The sequence below is a fragment of the Pygocentrus nattereri genome, chromosome 9 (genome assembly GCF_015220715.1).
Source record: "Pygocentrus nattereri isolate fPygNat1 chromosome 9, fPygNat1.pri, whole genome shotgun sequence".
Lineage (NCBI taxonomy): Eukaryota > Metazoa > Chordata > Actinopteri > Characiformes > Serrasalmidae > Pygocentrus > Pygocentrus nattereri.
Window position 1 is genome coordinate 11,369,404 of NC_051219.1, and position 9,526 is coordinate 11,378,929.

The window sequence follows — 9,526 nt, forward strand, 5'->3', positions numbered from 1 at the left end:
TCCGGTCTAGAGAAACTCGAGTCAGAAATCGTTTATAATGGTGGTGATAGGAACCAAACATCTGAGGAGTTTAGTGCCTCTTAAAGCTCAACAATTTTGAACACCTCAGGCCTGGGAGCCTGAGACATTGCACTACAACAGCTTTGAGAAGGTTTGGTCCTAAAACAAAGAAAAACTATTTTTGAGATTAAATTTTAATGGAACTATTTTACCATTATAAATATTACATGCAAAATCGAAGATGATGTGCAGGTCCACTGGCGGTTTTGGACAGTAAATGAAATGGCTATTTGTGTTGTAGACATTGTGACCCTGGTTCCCATCATCACCACTGTAAAGAAATGAACATCAGACCACTCTGAATGGCTCTCTCTCCATGTCAATGAGTGAATTAAGTAACTATGGAAAAAAAATCTTCTAACAACTAAATTCTTCTAACTTGACTAACTTGACCTTCTTGGATCTGAACAGTGTACAAACCCTGAACCTCTGATCTGACATCAAACTACATCACATATCGGTCTAAAACAGCGTTTCAAAACCGTGCAGTGCTGTGGATTAAAAACACCGGTCTAAAAGCATCTAATAGACCTAGAATGCTGCCCAAGTTTCCAAAGTGCTACATAAAGAGCACAAAGCATCCTGGGAGTTGTAGTTGTCTCACTTTATGGTCTCCAGGTGCAGCAGGATCTCTCTCCTGTAGTTCCACAGAGTGGCAAAGTCAGGGTTAGAGGACAGGAGCTGCTGCGTGAGCTGGAGCGCTTCGTCATCCAGTTCACCGTTACCCCTCTAAAAGAGAGAGAGAGAGAAATAGTTCTAAAGTATTTATAAGTATAAGCTTTATATGAATATAAGCATATAAACCAAGCATTAAGAAGCACTGCATTACATTTGTATATATAATTAATTTGAACATAATTTATTCATTATTTTAAGAGCAATGATGATAGCGGGAGTCCAGGGATGTGAAAAGAAAGTGGAGGTGGGGTGGAGTAGCGCTTCCTTGACTAACTTGGTGGAAAGAGGCAGTGGTTAAAAGTGGCAAAACAAAGGGTCCCTTGAAAGTAAATCTGGGGGGAAAAAATCTGTTGCGCTACAGACCTTTTTGAAAATAGCATCACGAACAGTAAGGTACACCTTCAGCTTCTTCTCTCTCTCCTTTCTCTTCTCCTCCTCCTGCTGAGCCGTGGACTTTACCTTCACTCGTCCGTGCTGCGAATGAGCAATGAGAGAGAGAGAGAGAGAGAGAGAGAAGACAAACAGATGTTCAAACATATAGTTAAACATTTATGGGAAGACAGTGAATGAAAGAGCGAGTGAGAGAGAGAGAGAGCGCAACAGCGAGCGAAAGAGCGATTGTGTGAGAGAGCAAGCAAGAGCGAGAGCAAGAGGGAGAGCGAGTGCAAGAGCGAGAGGGAGAGCGAGAGGGAGAGCGAGAGCGAGAGGGAGAGGGAGAGGGAGAGGGAGAGCGAGAGCAAGAGGGAGAGCGAGAGCAAGAGGGAGAGCGAGAGCAAGAGGGAGAGCAAGAGGGAGAGCGAGAGCGAGAGGGAGAGCGAGAGCGAGAGGGAGAGCGAGAGCGAGAGCGAGAGGGAGAGCGAGAGCAAGAGGGAGAGCGAGAGCAAGAGGGAGAGCGAGAGCAAGAGGGAGAGCGAGAGCAAGAGGGAGAGCGAGAGGGAGAGCGAGTGCAAGAGGGAGAGCGAGTGCAAGAGGGAGAGCGAGTGCAAGAGGGAGAGCGAGTGCAAGAGGGAGAGCGAGAGCAAGAGGGAGAGCGAGAGCAAGAGGGAGAGCGAGAGCAAGAGCGAGAGCAAGAGGGAGAGCGAGAGCAAGAGGGAGAGCGAGTGCAAGAGGGAGAGCGAGTGCAAGTGGGAGAGCGAGAGCGAGTGCAAGATGGAGAGTGAGAGCAAGAGGGAGAGCGAGAGCGAGAGGGAGAGCGAGTGCGAGAGGGAGAGCGAGAGCGAGAGGGAGAGCGAGTGCGAGAGGGAGAGCGAGAGCGAGAGCGAGAGGGAGAGGGAGAGGGAGAGCGAGAGGGAGAGCGAGAGCGAGAGGGAGAGCGAGAGCGAGAGCGAGAGGGAGAGGGAGAGGGAGAGGGAGAGCAAGAGGGAGAGCGAGTGCAAGAGGGAGAGCGAGTGCAAGAGGGAGAGCGAGTGCAAGAGGGAGAGCGAGAGGGAGAGGGAGAGCGAGTGCAAGTGGGAGAGCGAGTGCAAGAGGGAGAGCGAGTGCAAGAGGGAGAGCGAGAGCGAGTGCAAGATGGAGAGCGAGAGCGAGTGCAAGATGGAGAGCGAGAGCGAGTGCAAGATGGAGAGCGAGAGGGAGAGCGAGAGCGAGAGGGAGAGGGAGAGCAAGAGGGAGAGCGAGAGCGAGAGCGAGAGGGAGAGCGAGAGCGAGAGGGAGAGCGAGAGCGAGAGCGAGAGGGAGAGGGAGAGCGAGAGCGAGAGGGAGAGCGAGAGGGAGAGCGAGAGGGAGAGCGAGTGCAAGAGGGAGAGCGAGTGCGAGAGGGAGAGGGAGAGCGAGAGGGAGAGCGAGAGGGAGAGCGAGAGGGAGAGCGAGAGGGAGAGCGAGAGGGAGAGCGAGTGCAAGAGGGAGAGCGAGAGCGAGAGGGAGAGGGAGAGCGAGAGGGAGAGCGAGAGCGAGAGGGAGAGCGAGAGGGAGAGCGAGAGGGAGAGCGAGAGGGAGAGCGAGAGGGAGAGCGAGAGGGAGAGCGAGAGGGAGAGCGAGAGATAAGAGAACTGTTTAAGTTAAGAAACAAGATAACTACATAGAGCATAGCGAGTAAAAAATACAGTGATACACTGTGAAAGTGTTCTGTACATGAAAGAACTGTACAATACATTGTGAGAGGAAGCCATTCAGGCTGTAGTAAGGAGGAAACAAGCAAACTATCTAGGGAGTAGCAGGGGACAAAATGGGCAAACTATATGGGACATTGTAAATGAGGAAACAAGTGAAGAACATAGAGCATAAAAAAGGAGGAAACAGCAGAACATAAGTAGTGACGGAGCAAACTATCAAACCACAGTATATACAGAGCGCGGGGGGGGGAAGCAAGAGGATTATGTGGGGTGCAGACTAAGGCAAGAAAATAAGCTTTACAGGGTACAGCAAATAAAAACCAAGCGAAATACACAGCGAGTATTAAGCAATGAAACAAACAAACAGTAGAGGATGAAGCAAGGGAGGGATCAAATGATGGACAGGATAGGAGCGAACTATACGGGACGTAGTAGGGGAGGACAGGAGCGAACTATACGGGACGTAGTAGGGGAGGATAGGAGCGAACTATACGGGACGTAGTTGGGGAGGATAGGAGCGAACTATACGGGACGTAGTAGGGGAGGATAGGAGCGAACTATACGGGACGTAGTAGGGGAGGATAGGAGCGAACTATACGGGACGTAGTAGGGGAGGATAGGAGCGAACTATACGGGACGTAGTAGGGGAGGATAGGAGCGAACTATACGGGACGTAGTAGGAGAGGATAGGAGCGAACTATACGGGACGTAGTAGGAGAGGACAGGAGCGAACTATACGGGACGTAGTAGGGGAGGATAGGAGCGAACTATACGGGACGTAGTAGGGGAGGATAGGAGCGAACTATACGGGACGTAGTAGGAGAGGATAGGAGCGAACTATACGGGACGTAGTAGGGGAGGATAGGAGCGAACTATACGGGACGTAGTAGGAGAGGACAGGAGCGAACTACACGGGACGTAGTAGGAGAGGACAGGAGCGAACTATACGGGACGTAGTAGGAGAGGACAGGAGCGAACTATACGGGACGTAGTAGGAGAGGACAGGAGCGAACTATACGGGACGTAGTAGGAGAGGACAGGAGCGAACTATACGGGACGTAGCAGGGGAGGACAGGAGCGAACTATACGGGACGTAGCAGGGGAGGATAGGAGCGAACTATACGGGACGTAGTAGGAGAGGATAGGAGCGAACTATACGGGACGTAGTAGGAGAGGATAGGAGCGAACTATACGGGACGTAGTAGGGGAGGATAGGAGCGAACTATACGGGACGTAGTAGGGGAGGATAGGAGCGAACTATACGGGACGTAGTAGGAGAGGATAGGAGCGAACTATACGGGACGTAGTAGGGGAGGATAGGAGCGAACTATACGGGACGTAGTAGGAGAGGATAGGAGCGAACTATACGGGACGTAGTAAGGGAGAATAGGAGCGAACTATACGGGACGTAGTAGGAGAGGATAGGAGCGAACTATACGGGACGTAGTAGGGGAGGACAGGAGCGAACTATACGGGACGTAGTAGGAGAGGACAGGAGCGAACTATACGGGACGTAGTAGGAGAGGACAGGAGCGAACTATACGGGACGTAGTAGGAGAGGACAGGAGCGAACTATACGGGACGTAGTAGGGGAGGATAGGAGCGAACTATACGGGACGTAGTAGGGGAGGATAGGAGCGAACTATACGGGACGTAGTAGGGGAGGATAGGAGCGAACTATACGGGACGTAGTAGGAGAGGATAGGAGCGAACTACACGGGACGTAGTAGGGGAGGATAGGAGCGAACTACACGGGACGTAGTAGGGGAGGATAGGAGCGAACTATACGGGACGTAGTAGGGGAGGATAGGAGCGAACTATACGGGACGTAGTAGGGGAGGATAGGAGCGAACTATACGGGACGTAGTAGGGGAGGATAGGAGCGAACTATACGGGACGTAGTAGGAGAGGATAGGAGCGAACTATACGGGACGTAGTAGGAGAGGACAGGAGCGAACTATACGGGACGTAGTAGGGGAGGATAGGAGCGAACTATACGGGACGTAGTAGGGGAGGATAGGAGCGAACTATACGGGACGTAGTAGGGGAGGATAGGAGCGAACTATACGGGACGTAGTAGGAGAGGATAGGAGCGAACTACACGGGACGTAGTAGGGGAGGATAGGAGCGAACTACACGGGACGTAGTAGGGGAGGATAGGAGCGAACTATACGGGACGTAGTAGGGGAGGATAGGAGCGAACTATACGGGACGTAGTAGGGGAGGAGAGGAGCGAACTATACGGGACGTAGTAGGGGAGGATAGGAGCGAACTATACGGGACGTAGTAGGGGAGGATAGGAGCGAACTATACGGGACGTAGTAGGGGAGGATAGGAGCGAACTATACGGGACGTAGTAGGGGAGGATAGGAGCGAACTATACGGGACGTAGTAGGGGAGGATAGGAGCGAACTATACGGGACGTAGTAGGGGAGGATAGGAGCGAACTATACGGGACGTAGTAGGGGAGGATAGGAGCGAACTATACGGGACGTAGTAGGAGAGGATAGGAGCGAACTATACGGGACGTAGTAGGGGAGGATAGGAGCGAACTATACGGGACGTAGTAGGAGAGGATAGGAGCGAACTATACGGGACGTAGTAGGAGAGGATAGGAGCGAACTATACGGGACGTAGTAGGGGAGGATAGGAGCGAACTATACGGGACGTAGTTGGGGAGGATAGGAGCGAACTATACGGGACGTAGTAGGGGAGGATAGGAGCGAACTATACGGGACGTAGTAGGAGAGGATAGGAGCGAACTATACGGGACGTAGTAGGGGAGGATAGGAGCGAACTATACGGGACGTAGTTGGGGAGGATAGGAGCGAACTATACGGGACGTAGTAGGAGAGGACAGGAGCGAACTATACGGGACGTAGTAGGGGAGGATAGGAGCGAACTATACGGGACGTAGTAGGGGAGGATAGGAGCGAACTATACGGGACGTAGTTGGGGAGGATAGGAGCGAACTACACGGGACGTAGTAGGGGAGGATAGGAGCGAACTATACGGGACGTAGTAGGAGAGGATAGGAGCGAACTATACGGGACGTAGTAGGAGAGGACAGGAGCGAACTATACGGGACGTAGTAGGAGAGGACAGGAGCGAACTATACGGGACGTAGTAGGAGAGGATAGGAGCGAACTATACGGGACGTAGTAGGGGAGGATAGGAGCGAACTATACGGGACGTAGTAGGGGAGGATAGGAGCGAACTATACGGGACGTAGTTGGGGAGGATAGGAGCGAACTATACGGGACGTAGTAGGGGAGGATAGGAGCGAACTATACGGGACGTAGTAGGAGAGGATAGGAGCGAACTATACGGGACGTAGTAGGAGAGGACAGGAGCGAACTATACGGGACGTAGTAGGAGAGGACAGGAGCGAACTATACGGGACGTAGTAGGAGAGGATAGGAGCGAACTATACGGGACGTAGTAGGGGAGGATAGGAGCGAACTATACGGGACGTAGTAGGGGAGGATAGGAGCGAACTATACGGGACGTAGTAGGAGAGGATAGGAGCGAACTATACGGGACGTAGTAGGGGAGGATAGGAGCGAACTATACGGGACGTAGCAGGGGAGGACAGGAGCGAACTATACGGGACGTAGTAGGAGAGGATAGGAGCGAACTATACGGGACGTAGTAGGGGAGGATAGGAGCGAACTACACGGGACGTAGTAGGGGAGGATAGGAGCGAACTATACGGGACGTAGTAGGAGAGGACAGGAGCGAACTATACGGGACGTAGTAGGAGAGGATAGGAGCGAACTATACGGGACGTAGTAGGGGAGGATAGGAGCGAACTATACGGGACGTAGTTGGGGAGGATAGGAGCGAACTATACGGGACGTAGCAGGGGAGGACAGGAGCGAACTATACGGGACGTAGTAGGAGAGGATAGGAGCGAACTATACGGGACGTAGTAGGGGAGGATAGGAGCGAACTATACGGGACGTAGTAGGGGAGGATAGGAGCGAACTATACGGGACGTAGCAGGGGAGGACAGGAGCGAACTATACGGGACGTAGTAGGAGAGGACAGGAGCGAACTATACGGGACGTAGTAGGAGAGGACAGGAGCGAACTATACGGGACGTAGTAGGGGAGGATAGGAGCGAACTATACGGGACGTAGCAGGGGAGGACAGGAGCGAACTATACGGGACGTAGTTGGGGAGGATAGGAGCGAAGTATACGGGACGTAGTTGGGGAGGATAGGAGCGAACTATACGGGACGTAGTAGGAGAGGATAGGAGTGAACTATACGGGACGAGTGAAGTCTCTGGGTGCAGTAAGGAAGGAAATGGGCCGTAGTGAATGCGAGACTGTGAGCTGTATGGGGGGCTACAGGTACATAAGTCTGTAAACTCGTGCAGTCAAGTTCAGAAACGTATCTAAGAGGTTTGCTGTCAAGAGACCGGGATGCCAATGAAGCGCTGGTTCGACTGTGGCCTCTCAAAGGAAACCGTGCGAATGAGAAAGCATCCCATAATAAGTCCGACTCACCATATCTGAGCGCTGGAGAAGCTCGAACCTGCGAGGAGGAGAAAATATGAATGAACATCATGCACAGACCGCCCAGCGCGCATGCGCATGCGCGAACCCACCCAACCACTGGCTCGGTTACGAAGTCTCACTGAATGAAACGGCGGAACCGGGCTGCTCACTGACCCGCTGAACCGGCGGTCGGCACCGCCAGCGGGGCAGCGCGGGGCTCGGAGGGGCTTCGCCTCCACGGCGCTGAAGTTGGCTTCCTATTAGCCAGCTTCTTCTTCGAATGCTCCCGTTCCACCTTAAATGATGTAGCAGTTATTAGAGCGCACCAGGCGCCACAACGCAACCGCTGCACCGTTTAAGGTGGACCGGGAAAACTGGAAGAAGAAGCTGGCGAATAAGGAGCGGACACGAAACCATGAAACTTACGACAGAAGCGAGGCCGAGCCTGTTTACACGGCGGACTGGCTGGCTGACAGCGAGCGTCTCTGGCCGATCGCCGTGTCCAGATGACCGCGCAGCCCAGGCGAGCTGACCTCCTCCAGCTGGACGACGGTGTTGTGGCGGTGTCAGGCTGAGAGACCCTCCGTCTCCTCCAAACAGCGTCACAGCACAGAAGGCAACAGGCCTCTCTGTTTCCCTCTAGTGGCCAAACTGAGATCGCACACAACTACAGAGGCTGCGCTCCAATCCACGTACTGCACTCTTAAAAAACGTGGCTCTCCAAGGGTGCTTTAGTAAAGGCAGTGGTCCTATATAGAACCCAAAAGAGCTGCTCAATTGTTAAAAGCTTGACATTGTACCAGTAGAAGAGCCTTTTCGGGTGCATTTTTCAAAAGGTTCTATTTAGAAACATACTGTATACAACACGTTCTCCGTCAACCTAAAGAACGATTTCACCAGGCAGACCCATTTAAGCATGCAAATAGTTCTTGGAAGAGTCCTTCTTTGAAAAGTCCTATCTTTTTTTAAGAGTATACTACACTATACACTGTACTAATGACTGCATTACTAACAGTGGGGCCTGGGGCTCCAGCCCTAACCTAGCGCAGGTAACGAAGGCCTTCAGAGGGATCTGAATAATAGAGCCAGATGTAGTTTGCATCTATCAATTGTATTATACATTATTACGTAGCACACAGTAAGCATTTGTTGTATGTTATACTATGTAGTTTTGTAATATGCATCTCTAGTAATGCCGTATGCATTTTATTTTTCATGCAGAATATCATGCAATATGTTCTATGTGCTTGTAAAATCTAGTAAGCATCCACAGCTACTGGACTATGGGGTATGTATTATTACATAGCACAAAGTCTGCTTCTGTAGATTATAATGTGCACTTATATGTAGCATATAGTATGCATTTCTAGCAAGTAGTGGTCTGACGAGTCCACATTTCACACTGTTTTTGGAAATCATGGACGTCATGTCCTCTGGGCCAAAGAGGAAAAGGACTGTCCGGATTGTTATCAGTGCAAAGTTCAAAAGCCAGCATCTCTGATGGTGTGGGGGTGTGTTAGTGCCCATGGCAGGGGTAACTTGCACATCTGTGAAGGCACCATTAATGCTGAAAGGTACATACAGGTTTTGGAGCAACATCTGCTGCCATCCAAGCAACGTCTTTTTCAGGGACGTCCTGCTTATTTCAGCAAGACGATGCCAAGCCACATTCTGCACGTGTTACAACAGCGTGGCTTCGTAGTAAAAGAGTGCGGGTACTAGACTGGCCTGCCTGCAGTCCAGACCTGTCTCCCATTGAAAATGTGTGGCGCATTATGAAGTGGAGACCCCGGACTGCTGAGCAACTGAAGTTGTACATCAAGCAAGAATGGGAAAGAATTCCACCTACAGAGCTTCAACAATCAGTGTCCTCAGTTCCCAAACGCTTATTGAGTGTTGTTAAAAGGAAAGGTGATGTAACACAGTGGTAAACATGCCCCTGTCCCAACTTCTTTGGAACGTGTTGCAGGCATCAAATTCAAAATGAGTGAATATTTGCAAAAAACAATAAAGTTTATCCGATTGAACATTAAATATCTTGTCTTTGTAGTGTGTTCAGTTGAATATAGGCTGAAAAGGATTTGCAAATCACCGTATTCTGTTTATAGGTTTTACACAACGTCCCAACTTCATTGGAACTGGGGTTGTAATATGCTCTTTTAGTATGTAACGTACATTACACATCCACAGCACACAGTATATATTTCTAATGTATTAATACATAGTAGGTATA

At 51.0% G+C, this 9,526-nt stretch overlaps 1 protein-coding gene across 1 annotated transcript in view; it reads right to left on the reverse strand.

The window, feature by feature from the left end:
* The window catches only part of rabggta (Rab geranylgeranyltransferase subunit alpha), an 18,494-nt gene extending 10,588 nt beyond the window's left edge, over positions 1–7,906 (reverse strand). Inside the window, exons 1-4 of the mRNA XM_017717920.2 lie at positions 7,720–7,906; positions 7,303–7,330; positions 1,102–1,212; positions 665–789 (exon numbers count right to left, since the gene is read on the reverse strand). Of these exons, the coding sequence (XP_017573409.1) occupies positions 665–789; positions 1,102–1,212; positions 7,303–7,305 (239 nt within the window). The 5' untranslated portion in view covers positions 7,306–7,330; positions 7,720–7,906. The remainder of the gene's footprint in view (positions 1–664; positions 790–1,101; positions 1,213–7,302; positions 7,331–7,719) is intronic.
* Positions 7,907–9,526: the final 1,620 nt, after the last annotated feature.